General features: G+C 34.7%; 3 protein-coding genes across 3 annotated transcripts in view; 2 read left to right on the top strand and 1 right to left on the bottom strand.

Annotated features, from left to right (window-relative positions):
* Window positions 1-6,213, bottom strand: part of LOC124641863 (large neutral amino acids transporter small subunit 2) — a 39,738-nt gene extending 33,525 nt beyond the window's left edge. The window contains exon 1 of the mRNA XM_047180111.1: window positions 6,086-6,213. Coding sequence (XP_047036067.1) covers window positions 6,086-6,087 — 2 coding nt within the window. The 5' untranslated portion in view covers window positions 6,088-6,213. The remainder of the gene's footprint in view (window positions 1-6,085) is intronic.
* A 489-nt stretch (window positions 6,214-6,702) lies between these two features.
* LOC124641991 (NADPH-dependent diflavin oxidoreductase 1) lies at window positions 6,703-19,461 on the top strand. The gene is made up of 7 exons (XM_047180280.1): window positions 6,703-7,193; window positions 7,448-7,749; window positions 7,927-8,110; window positions 15,419-15,639; window positions 16,336-16,611; window positions 17,060-17,286; window positions 17,852-19,461. Exons 1-7 carry the CDS (start codon window positions 6,809-6,811, stop codon window positions 18,075-18,077), a joined length of 1,821 nt encoding a protein of 606 aa, XP_047036236.1. The 5' UTR covers window positions 6,703-6,808; the 3' UTR covers window positions 18,078-19,461.
* Window positions 9,905-14,953, top strand: LOC124641993 (U3 small nucleolar ribonucleoprotein protein IMP4). Its single transcript, XM_047180282.1, has 6 exons — window positions 9,905-10,198; window positions 10,596-10,758; window positions 11,116-11,248; window positions 12,483-12,621; window positions 14,205-14,326; window positions 14,747-14,953. Exons 1-6 carry the CDS (start codon window positions 10,012-10,014, stop codon window positions 14,930-14,932), a joined length of 930 nt encoding a protein of 309 aa, XP_047036238.1. The 5' UTR covers window positions 9,905-10,011; the 3' UTR covers window positions 14,933-14,953.
* Window positions 19,462-19,861: the final 400 nt, after the last annotated feature.

The raw sequence follows: 19,861 nt of genomic DNA, 5'->3' as shown, positions 1-19,861 counted from the left end.
AAAACCTCCTTGGCAATCGGGTAATAATAACATGAAATAAAATATCTACCATACAATCCTTGAAACACATTGAAACCAAACTTACCACCGAAAGAAAATATTTAGGTACTTTGCTTTCCTTTGCTTAAAAATAAAAATAACCATCATAGCGTACGATATTCCAATAACGTATTCATGTCCCCATCTGCCAGACTGCCCTTGGCCTAGATAGCTCAAAAGGGCTGGAACCCTAACTAAGAATATACATGGGGTTGTTAAATTGCGTCAGCTTTCTCATTGGCTAGCCGGTTTGTGTCTACTTAGGGGGTGATTTTATTCTTGTTTGACCAAAATACTGTCTGTATTTTGAAAGCTGACCAGAGATCGGGCCAAACTTAGATATTTACGGCCATTCTCAAAACTCTGTTTAAATTTTGTTTTGCTCAGGTCCAGACAAGAATTCGACATTACTTTTATAGGGCTAATGTCAAAATTCTATGTCTGGTGAGAAAATCAATACATATGTAGATACAATATTGAAAACGGTTGGTAGAGATTTTAGAAAATTTGGAATCGGTAATCAATCATAGGTGGAAAGTAATAATTTAAAGCTCTTCTGAGATTTCTCATTTGTCGTCTATTCATCTCACCTTACTCGGCATTAACTTTAATGATCCTATAAAACCTGGGAAATGGTCTAAATGCCCTAAATTCTCTTTCATCAAAGAACTCTTACCACCAATCAGGTACTTACAGTAGCGACATACAATTCGACACAGCGGGAAGTATGGATTTAATTCATAAGTGCATTGATGAGGCTTCGGTCTAATTCAGTTACGTTATTAGTTGCCCATTAAATAACTACTTCATTTGTTCCAAAAAGATAATATTAACTGTAAGTACGAATAAAAGAAATAGTTTCCTCAACTGGTCACCAATATTTTTATCATTGATTTTGTGACCTGCGTAAATAGGAACGTGTGATATTTATAAACCATAAATTAATTATCTACAAGGTAGCTAAATGTTAACCTCTTTTATGTGATCCCTAATATCAAACGTATTGTTACTTTGTTAACAAGCAACCCCTCAAAATATTGATTGAACACTAAATCAAATGATTGTAGACTTTATAGAAAAATTCGATCAACTACTTATCTAAATGCAAATGAAAATCTTTCTTCGCAGAGACATGGTAAATACAGAAGGTGGTAAAAACAAAGTCTGTCTACCACCAACTAATTGACCCCCTTGAAGTATTGTCACAATCAATTTTATGAGACATCCTTCATGCAATATGTTCTCAAGGGTCATAAACATGATAATCCACATCATCGCTTTCTTATCAAATTCCCTAATAAGACACATTTGTCCTTGAATCTCTTAGGCGCCGTCAAACTGTACATACTTAGATATAATACATAATTCTTAGGTAAGTATACAGGGGTGGTAAATCCAAGCATGAGTGCCACGGTGCAAATTATTTTTCTTGATTTTTAAGCATCCAAATCCATAAAGAAGTAGGGCTTTCTATTCTTCAATATTTGTAAATTAAGAAAAAAAAGCCTAAGTATTAGTTTTCTCTTCCCATCATATTTCATCATCTTTCATTATCTGAACTCGTATAGGTCGGTCCACTGCTGAACATTTTATTTTGAGATCCCCTTCAATTTTGAAAAGGACCGGTTAAAAACAGCCCCTGTTGATATATTGCTATATGATTATTTTAAATAACCAATCATACGAACATACAAGAATAAAGGTTTGATATCCCTGAGCAGACTACACGGAGATAGGGGCATTGACGTCATAGAGCCGCCCGTAGGTGGCCAAATAGACCCCTCCACGGGCGATTATCGGAAAACGTGACGACTGATGTGGACTCGTATTGTAAAGTACACTTACTTAATAATTGTTGGTAACTTAATCCAAGTTTGGTCAAAAATAAATGCGATATAACCTGTAATTTTTATGCCGTTAAAAACTTCAGTTTATACATATATAAATGAACCGTAATACTGTGCCGTAATTATAAATAAATAAACTGCAAGATGTAAAGAACTACATGTGAATGTATGTAAATGTGAAAAGAAGAAAGTTTGCTGCGAGAAAACTTTCAAACTTTAGAAGCTATGCGCTTTTTCAGGAGTTTTGAGTATGAAAAATATTGACACCCAAGTTCTTATTACATATACTTTTTTGGATAGATAAAAGGCTATCCTCAGATCCCAAATTACCTTTAGCTCAGCCCGTTTGGCTACACACTCCAATCGATAGATTGCTGGTAGTGTCAGGTCACTAGGTCGGTCATATGTCTGCCTTAACCATATTATTATGAGATAACTTCATTTCTAGCAATAAGATCGATGTATAAGTAACAAAGCACAACAAGGTTTTGATTAGTTAACTGTTGTTACATCCTTTTTATCGTCCCACTGCTGGGCACAGGCCACCTCTCACATGGAAAAGGATTGAGCATTAATCATCACGCTTGCTCAATGCGAGTTGGTGATTTCAGACTTTATAGTCCAGGTATCCTCAAGATGTTTTCCTTCACCATTTTTTTTGATTAGTGAAAGATGTATAGTTTCTTTCAAACGGACTTCAAAAAAATAATGAGATTCTCAATTCAATTCAATTTTTTGAAGTGTGTTTTCCCTTTTTTTCTCATTTTATATCCCTCATTAGGATAACTTTTACACCCACTTTTACCGCAATTATTAAACCCAGAATCAATTATTTCTGTTTATTTATTATTGAGGATAAAGATAAAAAATACTTAATTATTGAGGATAACAGGCTCTCTAGGTGTACTGACGTGAAACATTCAAGATTATGGATACCTATGTTTGAAGAGTTATTATTTTTTAATCCTTAGACCATGGTGACGCTTAGGCACTTGGTCATATCACCCAGGGACTTTTACTAGGCCTACCTTAAGGAAAATATGCCTCGATGAAACTCAAGATCTTTTAAGACAAAAATCATAAATGTTGAACAACTTCTCGTACCCGGAAAAAGTAGATTTTTCTTTTTGTTTGTAGCTTGGCTTCGAAACTTGAACTTGAAAACCAATTTGACTTAACGTTGAAATTATTTCAGTCCTTGATAAACGGCCTTACTCCGGCCACCAATTAATGCTTTGCCAAATGACTTGCAGAGCAATTGAAAAGGATTGGTAATGAAATATCTATTGTTATTACATAAGCGTTGAAACTGTTACAGTTAAGATCAATTGGAAGATGACGACACAACTGTCTAGGATTGCTGTAAGGTAGTAAAATTTAGACTAGGAAGCATTTAGTGGTCGATTTTGATAGTTTAATTGTTTGGTTGCGTTTTGTCAATGAAGTTGGTGGAGTAAAAGCTTTTAAGTATGTTTAGATAGAATATTCTTTTAAATTAAAAATTGATTATTTACATCTAGCTTTTCACATTTTTCCCCGTGTCTTGACATAAAAAACTAAAGATAAGCCCAGAGCCCTATGTCGGATGTTCAGTAAGTTTTTATGAGATAGAGTAAAAAATATCTACAAATACAGACCTTTACCAATAGAGGAAATATCTGTAGGTATGTATTTATTCCTCAGTTAGGCTAAAAGTTCTATCTTTGCCCGAGATTTGGCCTTATGAAAAATATTCTTTCGTAAAGTAGCACTAAATACACCACAAACGTGTCTGTCTAGCATTTGCAAAAACTTTTCAGCTGCAATTTTACCTACCTTTACAAAAAAAGAATGGTTTCAGTAACCGCTTCAGTGACCATCAATAAGAAACGTTTAGCTGACGTAATACAACAGTTATATTTGAGTAGGTACAGGTACCCGCAGACTACAGACTAAACCGTCAGCCGAAAGTTGACTCGATAGTTGGCAAATATTTTGTTTAGAGGCAATCTTTATTGGACATAATCGTAACTACTACTAAAAATGTTACCAGTAAATAATGTGATTTGTTTTATCGACCACATCTACATATACTAATATTATAAAGCTGAAGGGTTAGTTTGTTTGTTTGCTTGAACGCGCTAATCTCAGGAACTACTGGTCCGATTTGAAAAATTGTTTCAGTGTTAGATAGCCCATTTATCGAGGAAGGCTATAGGCTACTTTTTATCCGGGTTCGTGCACAGGTTCCCACGAGATGTGGGTGAAACCGCTGGCAGAAGTTAGTTTACAAATATTTGCATTTTAATTAAAAACCATTCCAGTAAAAACCAAAACCTAAAACTAAAAAGCATAGTTTTCAGTCGGTCTGATACCGGCTAAATACCAAATCTTTGTAATGTGCGTTCTAACAGTCATCTTCATACTGATTTACGATTCCAAACCAAACTATCGGCCGACTAAAAGTTTACCGCGTGCTCTTATACTTTCAGCGGAAATAATTGGTTTTCAGCAAAAACTTGACTTAGATTGAAAATGACGTAGTGGAAGAAAGTATTGATACCTATTTACCTGTTTATGTCGGATACGAGAGAGCTTTTGTAAAAGTGCAACGTGGAGTGAACCATGGTAGGCGTACCTACTTATAAGACAAGCTTTCCCAATGTATTTTTTTTACTGCTGCCCAGCATTTTCCCAACTGAGTTGAATGAAAAATCCTTAATCCGAAGATTACTTTTTTTTGGGTTGTTATGTTCTATGTATCATGGACCACTATTTTCGTTAGTGTATTTCTATGAAAAATACTAAGGTATTGATTTTGAGTAATTTATAAAAAGGTAAGCTTATTTGGATACAATTAAACTGGTAGAAGGAAATCTTTTAAACCTATAGGGACTTCTAAGAAAACTTATTAACTTAAGGAAAAAGCTCAAAGGATTTTACGAACTTATCAAGTTAATTTCATAAGTCGAAGATTACTCAGCCGATTCAAAAATGGGTTTAAAAACATCGATAAAGCCCTGAAGCAAGAAAAAAAAATATTCGATAAGTACCTACATAAGTTCCTTATAAATTCTCACTAAAAATAGAGGTTCTATATTATAATATTTCTCTGCTCTCTCCGAGGCCAACTAGGGGTCAAAGGTAAAAGACATTTTGGGGTAGTCTCAGTACCAAAGAGGGTGGCCGAAGGGGGAGGGGGGAGGGAAATCGATGACGCCACGTGCTCGTCTGACGCAAGAAGCGGTCGTAACGCGGGAAATGATTGTTTAAATCATTTGAATTTAAAACTGTACGTCTAATCTATAGTCTATAGGTAGGATTAATAATAAAAGAAAGTCGTGTTAGTAACACTACTTATGACTCAATAATGGATGAAAAGTTTAAGCTGAAAATTAGAGGGGTAGCTTAGACCCGGGAGCAGGATATAGAATAGTTTTTTTTACCATCCAGCAAGCATGGTTTACAAAACTGCGTTCAGATTTTCGAAAATTAATTAATTTGAAACAGCCAATGTATTCTAGCGTGTACGTATTTCAAATATTGAGGTTATCGGCAAATGTCTATTAGCTGGTACAGAGAAATTGCGAAGCTTTGAGCTTTATCTATGTTTATGACGTAATTATATCGTCATTAATCATTATCATCAATCACGACTGATGTATTTCTCGTGCGCTTATTTATCTATTATATATTTATCTATTAGAGTTAATAGATGGGTATAAAACATTAGGTAAGTAGTTGATGCAAGTCGATTTAATTTCGTGCTAATCATGAATTAAGTTCTTAATTTTTTCTATAGGTACTTACCTACTTAAATTATTTAATTGTGAAGAAATAAATACTTATGTCAGGCTTTGTATTATAAAAGATTATTTTAATTATCGGTCTATCTAGCACATACCTAGTTATATTCCTTACTTAACGTAGCGTTTGTTTTAAACTTTAATTTCGTAATAATGTTCATTTTATCACGGTTAACTTTTAATGTTTCATGCAGTTTCGGTGATCACTTATTTAATTTATAAATTCTTAACATTGGATATTAATAGTGCGCATTTTTTTAAATACCTAAAACCTATATATTTTGATTTAAGTTTAATCTAAGTTACAGAAATTAAAGTAAGAAAAATGTCAAAGGTTAACAATTTATTTTAACGAAAAATTCTGCCTACTTTCCTATATAAAATAACAGCACAAACTAAAAAATAAATACTTACATTTTGGTGTGTTTGATTATTTAATTTAATTCACTAAAATTAATTTACTTATAAAGAGTCACTTCACTGAACTGATTTCCCGCGTTTTTCTGCCGGAGCGACTAAGCCCGCCAACTCGGGCCGCGAGACTGCCGTGCGCCAAATATGAGAGAGAAAGAAGGTCAGTTTCGATATGTGCAATAGAGAGGACGCATAGTATTGAACGGGGGATGATGCAAAGGGGTTGGAGATTTCACATCCCAGCTTTGTGAAAGCTCGAAGATTTTCAAACTTCGAGCTTTGAAAGTTGGTATTTTTGCAAGGAAAATTGAGACTTTATTTTTTGTTGTAAATATATTTGTAAAATATGTAGGCTCCTAAAAAGTGTAGTCCTTAGATTTTTTAAATTATTTTTTTTTTTTACTGCCAAGGTGGTCCAAGGTCGTTGAAAGTATCTTCAATATTAAATTAACAAATGTTTTCGTTTGGAAGGTTAGTTAATTTATACGTTTGATACCGTTTGTTTCCTTGTCACATTTTACGTAATTTTAATAAAAAAAAAACTCATTAAACCTTTTTTTTATTTGACTCGGTTGCTGTTATTTTTTTTTCGATATCTGTGGATTTTATCAAGACTGTCAATGTCACAGAGTGACTGTCAAAACAGACAGCTGATAGAGTGATAATACAATACTGTGTTTTGTGCTCTAATTTAATCATTTTATTCAGTTTAAGTACGTTAAAATGACTGAAGCACCCAGACTTTTAGTTTTATACGGCAGTCAAACCTACACGGCTCAGGAGAGGGCTGAAAGAATATGGCGAACAACGAAAGTCTTAGGATTTCGAGGGCCAGTTCAGGCCATGGACGAATATCCAATATCTCGCCTTATTAAAGAAGAATTTGTGATTTTCGTGTGTGCTACGGCTGGCCAAGGAGATGAGCCAGATAATATGAAGAAGTTCTGGAAGTTCCTGCTGCGAAAAAATCTTCCTTCCAATTCTTTAGCGAGGTTAAAATTCGGAGTGCTAGGTCTTGGTGACTCGTCCTATTTGAAATTTAATTTCGCGGGGAAGAAACTTCATAAGCGATTAATCCAGTTGGGGGCTACACCGCTGCTTGATATAGGTGAGAATCTATCAGGAAGTTCCAAAAATTACATCAGTTAAAGATGTATTTTGAGTCCATTCTTATCTCTTATTTTTAAGGAAGACTTAAGAGTGATATGATAACATCACTTACAGCAATTTATCTCAAGAACTAAATACAACATCATGATAATAAAATCATTTCACTCAAAATCTTGGAACATCTAAAACCTAAACCTAATTAATAATAATTTGTATGTTATTTCATACAATATGTTCTATCTTTTATTTCAGGACTCTGTGACTACCAACATGATTTAGGCCATGATGCAGTCATGGGTCCCTGGCTCAAAGACTACCTTACAATACTCAAAAAACAATACTTCCCGAATTTAGACATAGACAATATCAAAAACACATTCACACCTCGTTGGAAAGTTACCGTAGACAAAAGTGAGGGAAATGAGTTCAAACCTCCTTCTAATGGTTTGAATGAAGATATTTATTTTGCTAAAGGAGCTAAAGATACTTTTGTAGATGCAACGCTATTGGAAATCACTAAAAATATTAGAACTACCCATGAATCACATTATCAGGTATGTTTTTCAAATATTTTTGATATCAATATGGTTTATTTTGTGTTCCAAGTCTTATTATCATTGTTTTGTTTTTTTTTTTTATATCACAAGATAATGGTAAGATAAAGAAACATCAATCAAATAAATAATTTAAATTCAATGTCAAGATAAATGGATTTTTTTTGTGTGTTTCAGGATGTAAGATTAATAACATTACAGACAGCAGATGATAGTAAATTAAATTATAAACCTGGAGATGTATTTAATATAAGACCTCGTAACTGTAAAGCAGAGGTAGATGATTTGTTCAATCTTTTTGAAGAACACAATATTGATATAAAACCTCATTACAAGTTGATAGTGGAAGAGTATCATGAAGGTATGTTTCGCAAAATAATTAATCAATATTTATTTTTATGCAATTTCCAGTTTCATCTTATTTTAAGATGCTTGAGATATTTAACAGATAAGTCGGTTTCTGAACGAAACTTGATTTCTACGTTTAGTTTTTCCCAAGAATGAAGTTCTCTGTTTTATAGTTCGGCCATTCAGAGAATGCGTTCCTGACACGTCGCGATTGAACTGACGACGTAACTTTGCAATGGCGTTGCAGTTACGATAAAAATATTTTTGCTGGTTGTTTACCGTTTTAACAATTGAGGAGCATTAAAACAACATTATTATATCAATAATCAATGAATGTTATAATTTTGTGCCAAACTGAGTGTCAAATAACTTGGTAAACAATATTTTTCTAAATCTATACTGCGCTATTACAAGGTTATGTCAGCGGTTTATATTTTGTAGTGCTGTGCTAAAAATAACAGGCAAGTATCGTAATCTGTTCTTATACAGTTATAATATAAAATAATACGTTTTGATTTTCTTTTTAAGAATTGGAAAATAATGGACTATAAGACTTAATTATAACTTTTATGAAATATAAAAATAAAACTATGACCAAACCGCATTTTTATACTTAGATTAAAAATGGTAACCCCAAATGGCGTTATGGGCCGCCATTTTGTGACGCTAAGGGCCCCTACGCACTGTGCGGTTAGCCGGAGTGCGGTCAGCCGTCCGGATAACCGTAGGAAGCGGTTGCGCTTGCGGTTAGCCGGGTGGCGGATAGCCGCAACTCCAACCGGAAAGTGCGTTTAGAAACCGTAGTGGTTTGCGGTTGGTTTTTATCGGAATATTCTGCGGATTTAGTATTCCAGATTGCTGGCCTATTTTGTATCTCGATTATAATTTTTTCGGTAACGAAATCCATATTAATAAAGTATCAGTTAAATGCGCGAATGTTGGTGAACACGTTTACCGTCAATGGCGGGCAACCGCAAACTAGCATATCCGCGTAGTGTGTATGGCGACCGTCCGGCTGGCCGCCGGTCGGGCCGCAGCGCTCAGAACGACCGGAGCGGTCGGGCGGCAGCCGCGTCGTAGTGCGAATGAAAACTACATTCTCGTACAAATTTTTTATTGCGGTCAGCCGCACGGCTGACCGCAGTCCGGCTAACCGCATAATGCGTAGGTGCCCTAAAACAGTCGTCCGTTGTCGTTTCGTGCGCATAGACCACGTTTTTCAAGTGTTTTCGATCTGTTTTTATTTGATTACCCGGCTTTTGTTAGACCGAGATATCAGGATTGATTCTGTTATTGATAATAATATAATTATACATGTAGGCGAAGATGATGATGAAGACACCACCTCCTCAAGCAAATCGGAGTCTGATTAATATTCTGTTCGCACATTCAATTCAATGTACTTGTAACAAAGAATAAATAAAACAATTTTATTATATGAATATTACCTTTTTTTGGTTTCCACTTAAATAACTAAAATATAAAACAAATGATTCCGCCAATTTAAAACGAAAATAATCTTAAAATAATGCGGCGGTTCATTTTGAAGGAACGGTAACGAACTCAGTGTTATGTTGTGCCCATCACTAGTCGTGACTAACTGATAGGTGTCAGGAACGCATTCTCTGAACGGCCGAAGTATAGTATTATTATTTGTGCTCCTAGACATAAATTATCTTTTTTTAATTTTATTAATTTCTGTCATGACAGTTACAATACAACAATACAATTATTTATTTCTATGATATCAAAAATAAACATTATTATAAGTCAACTAAACGCGAACTGTCAATGTCAAAATAAACACGTGCGCAAATGTCAAACCAGTGTCAGTTTTACACCGATTTGTTCACGCGTGCGATGTTTTTATTATAAAATTAAACATAAATAACTTAAATAACACAAAATTTGACAATGCTGCGGCGGCAGGCGCGTTTGCGCCGTGAATACGTGTACAGAAAGTCTGTAGAAGACAAACAAAAGAATATTCAAGCGAAAAAAGATCAACTCAAACGGTGTTTGGAAGAAAACATTCCTATTCATGGAGATTTGAGAAAGGAGGCGCTTGCTTTACAAAAGAGGATTGACTATGAAGATAAAGGTAAGTTATTTCAGCCTATTTGGTACACTTTTAGCTTGTTTTTAAACTGCTTAAGGTGTTATAACCTAAGTTCTCTTCATGCCTCTTGCATTACGATATTTAAACACGCTTGATATAAATGTCTATCTATTATGTATTGTTTCTGCTAAATTGTTCGGTTAAGTTCACCGAATTGTTATTCTTACTACTTCAGAAGTTATTTGTTGTAGTAATCTACTTCATAATCTGTATACAAACTTTCAACTTATTATAGTCTTAATCTCTCAACTTAAAGCTAAATAACATTCATAATAAGCTTAGTTACACACATATATTTAACTAACACACTACCTGTTATTGTTTTGTAATTTACCTGACTCATGAGAACACACCGATAACAAATTTCACCATATTCTAGGACCTGAAAGAGCAGCAGTGATTGGCAGCTTCAGTGGCGGAGCAAACACACAGAGCTCTCAGGACGATGAGTACAGATACGCTGGAGTGGAAGACCCTAAGATCATGATCACTACGTCTAGGGAACCTAGCGCCAGGCTTAAGATGTTTGTTAAGGAACTTAGGTTTGTATTTTAAGATTATTCTTGATGTCTAACAAGATATGTATTTCAATTAAAAAAAAAAATACTGAAGTGTATAAATTATATTAAAAGATCAAATAATAATCATCAACTAAAACATTACCTACTCACTGACACTTGTATCAAGAAAGTTGTGGAAACAACAAAATTTTATATTACTTGAATGAAATTATAATATTACTTTTCTATCTCAGATAAAAGCAGTAGCATTAAAACCAACCAGTCGGTTTCCAGTCGATCTAAGTGTTTTGCAAGAAACTACTGCATATCTGACCTCCTCAACTTAGTTACCCACATAGTTAAGCACATGAAATAATCCTTTGTTTTTTTCTGTTCCAGGTTAATATTCCCAAACAGTCAGCGTATGAACCGTGGTGGCTATGAGATGTCACAACTGATACACGCATGTCGCGCCAATGAGGTCACTGACTTCATTGTGGTGCATGAACATAGAGGTGTACCTGATAGTTTGGTGAGTTTATTTGTATATTTTAAGCATTTTAAAAATAAAAAAAATACAGTGTAAGAAACGTTGTTCAAGTAATTTGGATGATTTTCATCAAATATTGCCTAGGTGTGAGCCATATCGACGGTAAAAAGGCAAAAGGGGTCAAGCGCCACATTTTGCGATTTTAACTTTTTTATTGACCCCAACTCCACTATTTTTTCTCTTTCGAATGGTCGTAATATCGTTTTTCTAGCATGAAAAAAAGTCACTTGCACCAAAGAATTATTTGTACTGAAGTGCCAAATCGATACTTGCCAAAAGTGCTCAAGCGACACCAACTTTACCTTGCTTGGTTGAAGGACCATTTTGTGTATTACGTTTTTGTATCGCCTTGTCATTTGGCATAATTTTAAAAACAAAATTAGAAGTAAATATGTCGTTTGTATCCATTTTTCTTTTATTTGTTTAATAACTATAACGTCGCTTACACCAATAGTAAAAATTGTCAACTAAACATAATTGGCGCTTGGCCCCTTTCTTAAATAATTTTATTTTCATTACGTTGCATTTGATCCACTAAGCGCGCGCCAGCGCCTGGAGCTTAGGCCAAAATCTAAATATTCCAACATTAAATATTGGTGCTTGACCCCTCGCGAAAGCGATAAACATGGTTAAAACCTGGGGTCAAGCGACATCTATCTTTGAAACTATTGATCTCAGGCTTATTTTGATGTAAAATTATTAAAGAACATTGTATTTTAGTAAACTTTTCTGAAGATTGTGATGTGATTCAATAAAGCAATAAAGAGATATTATTTTTTAAAACTTTCTTTTTACTCTCCTGAACAATATGATCTGTGGTGCATGACCCCTTTTGCCTTTTACCCGTCGATATGTAAAACATATGAACCAATAAATGCACGTGAAATCCCAAAATAATAGATATTAATCACTTTCTGACCGCTAATCTAACACTTAGCTAGACTATCAAAAAATGACTCATGTTTTACTGTGGTGGATCTCAAGATCCCTTCTATATATTCTAATAGTAATATTGACCTAATCTCCAAAAATAGTTATTTTTTTGCATTGATACAGTTTTCACATATCTCAAGTATGTGCATGTGGTTATAGCTCCCCCCTAAACCCATCATCCATTCATACCAAAAATAAGTAAATCAGTATCTATGTTGCAACTCACACAATTTCCAATAATACCAAAAAGTTTCTCTCTCTATCACTATTTTTTTTTTAACAGGTAATCTGCCACCTACCATACGGTCCTACAGCATCATTCACGCTCTCAGGCGTAGTGATGCGTCACGATATACCAGACATTGGTCCTATGAGTGAACAGTTCCCACATTTAGTGTTCCACAACTTTAAGACTGAGCTTGGTAAGTAGTTTTAATTGTACATGCATATAGACTAGATTCTGTCCGTGATTTCACTCAAGTACTGAGGATACAATTTCTTGTGCAAACAAAAAATGCATTTATGTTTTCCTGATATATTTTATGTATAAGCTATGTTACTGCCAAGTTTCTTCAAAATAGTTCAGGGTGCAAGAGGAACAAACATATAAACTTTCGCATTTTTTTTATTTTTATGGTAATAGCACAGATTATATAATAGTTACTACGTAACAGATAAATCACTCCATACAAAAAAGTCCATACCTACTGTTATAAGCACCTACAAGTTCCCCAACTACCTAAAAATTCCTAGCTGCGTTATAAAATGAACCTTAAAAGTTCGAGCGCTTGATTGTTATTCCAATGCGATAGCGCACAGTTCAGTGACCGCAACCGTGCCGTGGCCGCGCTTAGGGTTGCTTTTTACAATTTATTAATATTTAAGTAGGAAAACAAAGTTACGCTTATTTTAAGATAGCCTTTTTTAAAACTGAGTTTTTAAATAAAAAGTAATATCAAGAATATTTTTCTTTAGTTAACTATTGTATTGCCTACTAAAATGGAGTATGGGTACATATTACTAAATATTACCTAATACGTAAGCATAGGTAAGTACTTAAGTAAAGCTTTCGTCAAAATCAAAGGTGGTTTCCAACTATTTTTCGAGCACAAGTGCCATACCCCATATGGTACAACTCCGTCGAGTGTTGATACATACTTACCTAAAATTGGTTTCTGCGTAGCGACACGCGTAATGTGCCGAGTCGTCATTAAGTTGGACCAGAACTATACCTACTTACACTTGATGTGTTTTGAGCTACAAAACTCACAATACAATTCATATAACTAAGTAGGTATCTAAAGTAAAATAAGTACCTAATGTTCTCTGTTGTTAAAATCATAAAGTAGATAAGTATTAATTTATTAAAAAAAAAATAGAATTACTAGATAAGTTCATAAATATAAAATGTTTCTAAATCTTACAATAGTGGCATATAAACCAACACAACTCAAAATAATCCATCAGTTTGTGAGGTAGCTTAAAAAACCTAATAAAAACCAACAGCATAACATGCCACGAAATAAAAATAATAATATTGTGTTGCGCGCGGCGCGTGTGACTGTTGTGCGCCCTGAGCCGCGTGGGGCTACCGGTAACCCAGCGAGCGGTAGGCATTTATCGCGCGCAAGTACAGAGAGTGACAGAGGCCTGGTAATAGGCTGTTTAGTTTTAGCTATACATATTTTTAGACAAGAATATGTATAGCTAAAACTATGAAGTTGTTTCGGTCACACTGAGCTATAGTTATAAGATTATACGAAGAGATAAATTGATATTCTGTTAGACATATATGTATAGCTTGTTTAAGCTATACATGGGGCGTCATTTTTGCTTACATGAGTTCTATGTGTTTCATTAATATACTTTTATAAAACCCTTTTTGCAAATATTAAGAAACAACAGGATCATAGAAATTATCTTATCTAACAAATATTTATTTGATACTTATTGCAGCTTCCACTGAAATGTTCTAGCTATAAAGCTCTATTTTATTTGTATACAGGTCTAAGAACAATGAGTATTCTGAAGTACTTGTTCCCCGTGCCCAAACCTGACTCCAAGCGAGTGATCACGTTTGCTAACAATGATGACTACATCTGCTTCAGACAACATACTTACAGAAAGGTACCTATCATCTTTTAATTTAATATTTTAATTACATTGTTCACTAAAAAGAAGCTTAATATAAGACCTTGTCAGTTTGTTTGTACTATTCTTAGATGTATATGATTTTGAAAAGCATCTCTCTACAAACAGATGACACTTTTTATAAGTAATATTATATAATAATAATAATCCTTTTTTCTCAGATATTTTCAAAAAGCTTTCGCCCTTGAGCTTCACCCACTTTTCGAGCAATTAATATAGTCTATGGCACCCGTCGATGTCGCTCATGAACAGTAAACGGTGAAAGATTAATTAAATTGGTTTAGAAGTTTCGGAACTTTTGGGGTGCAATCATATAAAAAACCTTCCTCTTTATGATATTGTATTTAGTATAGATAACATTTTCACCTTTTATACTAAAACCTCCTTATTTTTCAGGCTGGCAAAGACATAGAACTATCAGAAATAGGTCCCCGCTTCCAGATGAAGCTATACGAGATAAAGTTGGGCACACTGGACGCTCTGGACGCGGCCGACACTGAGTGGGCATTACGCCCGTACATGAACACCGCGGCCAAACGGAGGTTCTTGAGCAATGAGGATGGATGGCAAGAAGAGGAGTGATAAATAAATGTATTTTTTGTATGATGCGGTGTTTTATTTTATTAAGAATTTATTTCTACATTACTTTAAATATGTATTTTTAAATTCAAATTCATTTATTTTGGAGATATTTGGATCATGATTCCACCAAGATTATTCACGGCTTCAGGAACAAAGGTTGAACTTGGTTCTCGATTGAGCAAATAGGTATGAGTTTTTTCATAGTGCCTTAAATCGGTGAAATCTCGCCTTTACGTCTTTCATACTAGGGTAGCAATTTTCAAAATAATCATGCCAGTCTTAAAATTCGACTGACAATTGCATTTAACCCATCCAAATAACTTTGGTTTGGGTCCTAAAATGACTTTCTTCAACAGTTAGGCTATTAAACCGAAAATAGTTTTGTGTACCTAACGGTAGATTTAGTAAAAAAATTACTACTTTAGGTACCTACTTTTTACTTAATAACTCACTCAGCAAAATCATATAACCCAACCAATTTCACAGACATGCCTGTACCAGCATTTTTAAAACAACCGCACACACTTTACGAAATCGCCGAACAATACTGGGACTTACACTGCTACCCCACACAATATGTCTTCTCTCTTCTCGCACAAGTGTCTGAGGATAAGTTAGAAAGAGAGAAATGTATACAACTCAGCTCCCCCGAGGGACAGGAAGACTGGCTTAATTATTGTAGGAGGCCTAAGAGGAGTGTGCTTGAAGTAAGTTGTTATAAAATTAGCTATTTTACATACTTTCCGGAAGAACTATTTCTCGCTACCGGGTAAAAAGTAGCCTATGTCCTTTCTTTAGGCAGTAAATTAGGTACCTATCTGTGTACTGAATTTCATTGAAATCAGGTTGAGTAGTTTTGGTGTGAAACCGCGATAGACAGTGAACCGCATTTGTAGGTAATATTAGTAATAGATAGAATTATGTGTCTGTTTTCAGACCAAAGTGCCTTCATTATTTTCACAATTGAAATTATGTACTGACTCAACATAAGATATAGCTTATTTACCTCGGGAATAGCGTCTCTTCCCGACAGTGAAAGAATTTATCAAATCGGCTTAGTAGTTTCGAAGCCTTTAGTTAATGTTTCTTCTTTATTTTTCTAAATATATCGCTCACCTAGCAGTATAATGACACATTTACAAAAAAAGCGAAACTGGGTTTTTACGGCCTAAGTGTTTAAAAGTGTATAATTTATAAAGTGGTAAAACGGTACGGCATTAGTTGTTAAAACTATAAAATCTAAGATGAAATATAAAATGAAGTCATAACCTCGTTTCAAACGTTTGCTAAATCTTTGACCCTCATTTCTGTAAAATAAGAAAAAAGTAGATGTGTCATTATACTGCTAGGTGAGCGATATATCTTAATAACAATTCCTTTAAAAAACCTATCTCATCTTCCAGGTCCTACACGACTTCCACAAATCGGCTTCCAAACTGACCCTCGATGTGGTTTTCGAGCTCTTCTCCACTATCAAACCGCGTTCCTTCTCCATAGCGAGCAGTTCTCTGCCCACTGAAGGTCGTACCATAGACCTGTTAGTAGCTGTGGTGAATTATAGAACGACTATGAAGAAACCCAGGCTTGGGCTAGCTTCGAACTGGTTGAAGAGTTTAAATATTGGTGATAAGGTCTTTGGATGGATCAAAGTTGGGTCTATGATTTTTCCGGAAGATGCTGTGAGTATGGTTTTAGGATTAATTGTAAAACATTAAATAGTTTTCATAAACAGAATGTGCACTTCAGATATCCAGTACATAAATTCGATAGGGAATTCTGTTTTGAAAAGAGTGTCCATATAGTTTCTTGTCGGTATTTCTCCATAAGACCTACTCCGTAGAACACTATTGATGTTTCGTAAGAACCTGAAATAGGTTTACATGAAATAAAAACATTAACTTTGAATTCTCTTTGATATAATATATTTTTTTTAATTTACTCGCGACTCGAGGGATTTAGGTACTCTCCTCACATGGTTAAAAAGTATATGTTATTCTTCTATAGGTATAAGCTATATTACAGCCAAGTTTCACCAAAATCCATCAATATTTTTGCCATACAACTTTTAATTTTACAATATATGTATATTAGTGGTTATATTTTGTTATCTTCAAATCACCCTTCCAGACGACTCCTCACATCCTAATCGGTCCAGGCACCGGTCTAGCGCCCTTCCGCAGCCTCCTACAAGAACGCGACATACTCCGAACAGCACACAAGGATGTTCTCCACCTCATCTTCGGCTGCAGATACAAGGAGAAGGACTTCCATTGCCGAGAGGAGTTAGAGAAGATGGTTGAGGAGGAGAAGTTGAGCTTGTATTGTGCTTTCTCGAGGGATCAAGAGAAGAAAGTGTGAGTTTTCTTATTTATTATCTAAGTACTAGCCGTTTTCCCGTGGTTGTGCTCGCGTCCCGTGGGAACTACTTCGGGCACCCGTAAAAAAGTACACTGAAAATATTTTTCGAATCGGCTCGTAATTCGGGAGATTAGCGATAGAAGTTGTAGGAATTTAAACTTTTATTTTGCCTTATTTAACCTCTGTTAGTAAGTGAACATATTATTTATGTACGATCAGCAACAAAAGACGAAATACTTAAATCTCTCATGCAATGCGTAGCTGCATGTAGGTATTTATATTATACCTAGGTACATGTAATTGATGTTGATGATAATAAATAAATAGATAATTGATTGACTAAGTACAGAATAAAATAATCTAAACTTTGAGAATTTAGTCTTCAATTATATTTGTATTTCGTCATTTTTGCTAACCACTACAAATACACAACACCTGGACAATAGTCTGAAATTTAGTCTTCAAATATTTTTGTAATTTGACTTTTTGCTGACCATACAACACATCACAAACAACTCAAACCTCTTAACCAATATATTGACTTCATTCATATTTCAACAGTTACGTCGGCAACAAAATAGCAGAAAACAAAGAATTAATCTGGCAACTACTCAGCCAAGACGCTCGCATCTACATCTCAGGCACGGCTAAGAACATGCCTGATAATGTTCGCGACGCGTTCATAGACGCTGTGTTTGGTAAGTGCGGGGGACATAGTGTGGATGAAGCCAAGAAACTGTTGAAAGATATGGAAAATAATGGCAGGTTCCAAGTGGAAGCTTGGTAAAAGTTTTGTGAGGAAACCTATGCCACCTTGTTATAAAACGTGGGTAAGTACCGGGTTTAGTACTAGGCTTACCGTCAGTTGCACAAAGCTCCATTTAAAGTTAATGCTATTTTAAATCTATCTATATTGCTGACTCTTTCTTTGAAAACAAGATAAAAAGTGTCAGCAATAGATTTAATGAAGCTTTGACTTTATTGGAGCTTTGTGCAACTGACGGTTAGAGAATTAACTTTGTTCGAGACGATGGTTTGTACCTAGTACTAAAGCTGTCACTTTTTAGGATTACATTTTATAATAAGTTGGCTTGTTCTTGACATTGACCCACGTTACTTGAATTTTGGAAATTGTACCTTATTTTGTCTTTTTTCAAGTACCTACATAGTTCATAGAAAAATGTAGACTGTTACCATCTTATTTCAAAAGTGGTTTTAAAAACTACCTAGTTTAGTAATGGAACATTAACTCTGTTAGAGACGATGGCTTAAATCCTGGACTTTCTTAGGACCGCGTTTTATAATAAAGTAATTGAAGTTTATCTATCTGTAAATTTTGAATCAGAAACTTTATGCCTGTGACAATAAGGTTCAAAATATCTCACAGGTTTAATAGTTGACAGGATTAAAATTAACCATACCTACTTTGTAATAGTCTTAAGAAGGTTTTTGTATATTTGAAACGATTTTATTATTTGGAGTAATTAAGTTACAAAATGGAGTGATCAAGCTATTTATGCGTGTTACGGCTGTTATCTAGTCGGCTATCGAATAATTAAGCTTGTCAGCGTTAAGCGTTTGTGTTGTGAAATATAATTTTAAATTATAATAAAGTTATCGGCACGGATATTGAGCCCTGACCTTCATCTGCGCAGAAGCGATTTATTGGTTTATTGCCTTATGTGTACGGTGCGCAAAGCGATCCCCACTCTTCCGCCGAGAGCTCAATATCTGTGCCGATAACTATACCTAAAATGTTTCATATAATCCGATTGATTCGTTTATTATTGTATCGAGTCTTTCTATAGTCACAAACAAAAGAAAATCTGAAAATTGATCATAGATGGCGCCTTAAGTTTGTTTTTGGGCGGTGGAGCGAAAGGAATTTCTTTTACTGACGAAGGCGCTCCGTAGACAAACAAATATTGTAATATTAAATATATAAAAGGCCGCCTAAAATCCGTGTTCTTTCAATATAACTTAGCTTTCATACTACCGCGTGTAATTCATTCGGTCCCGTAGCTTCGGCAAGTGCCTTCTCTACTAAGCTTGTTGTCTATTTCTAGTTATAAAGAATTATGGTTTACTACGGGTTATAGGAAGTATTAAAAATAGTGAGCTTGAATATAAATATGTTTTAAACATCACATTTCTTTGATAATTATGTAATTATAGTTCGGCCATTCAGAGAATGCGTTCCTGACACGTCGCGATTGAACTGACGACGTAACTTTGCAATGGCGTTGCAGTTACGATAAAAATATTTTTGCTGGTTGTTTACCGTTTTAACAATTGAGGAGCATTAAAACAACATTATTATATCAATAATCAATGAATGTAGTTACGTCGTCAGTTCAATCGCGACGTGTCAGGAACGCATTCTCTGAATGGCCGAACTATAGTGGGTGTATTTAAATACAAATGGTTGTAATTTATTAAGTAATAATAGTGGTAAATATAGGTTATTAGAAGTTAATTTATGACTTCTTATTCCTCATTCAGAGACGAATGGATTTAGCTCAAAGAGGAATATATGTACCTCGAATATATGTAATTACATTTTAGCATGAT

Source organism: Helicoverpa zea, chromosome 23 (genome assembly GCF_022581195.2).
Source record: "Helicoverpa zea isolate HzStark_Cry1AcR chromosome 23, ilHelZeax1.1, whole genome shotgun sequence".
NCBI classification, from domain to species: domain Eukaryota; kingdom Metazoa; phylum Arthropoda; class Insecta; order Lepidoptera; family Noctuidae; genus Helicoverpa; species Helicoverpa zea.
This window is presented reverse-complemented; position numbering and strand designations above follow the sequence as displayed.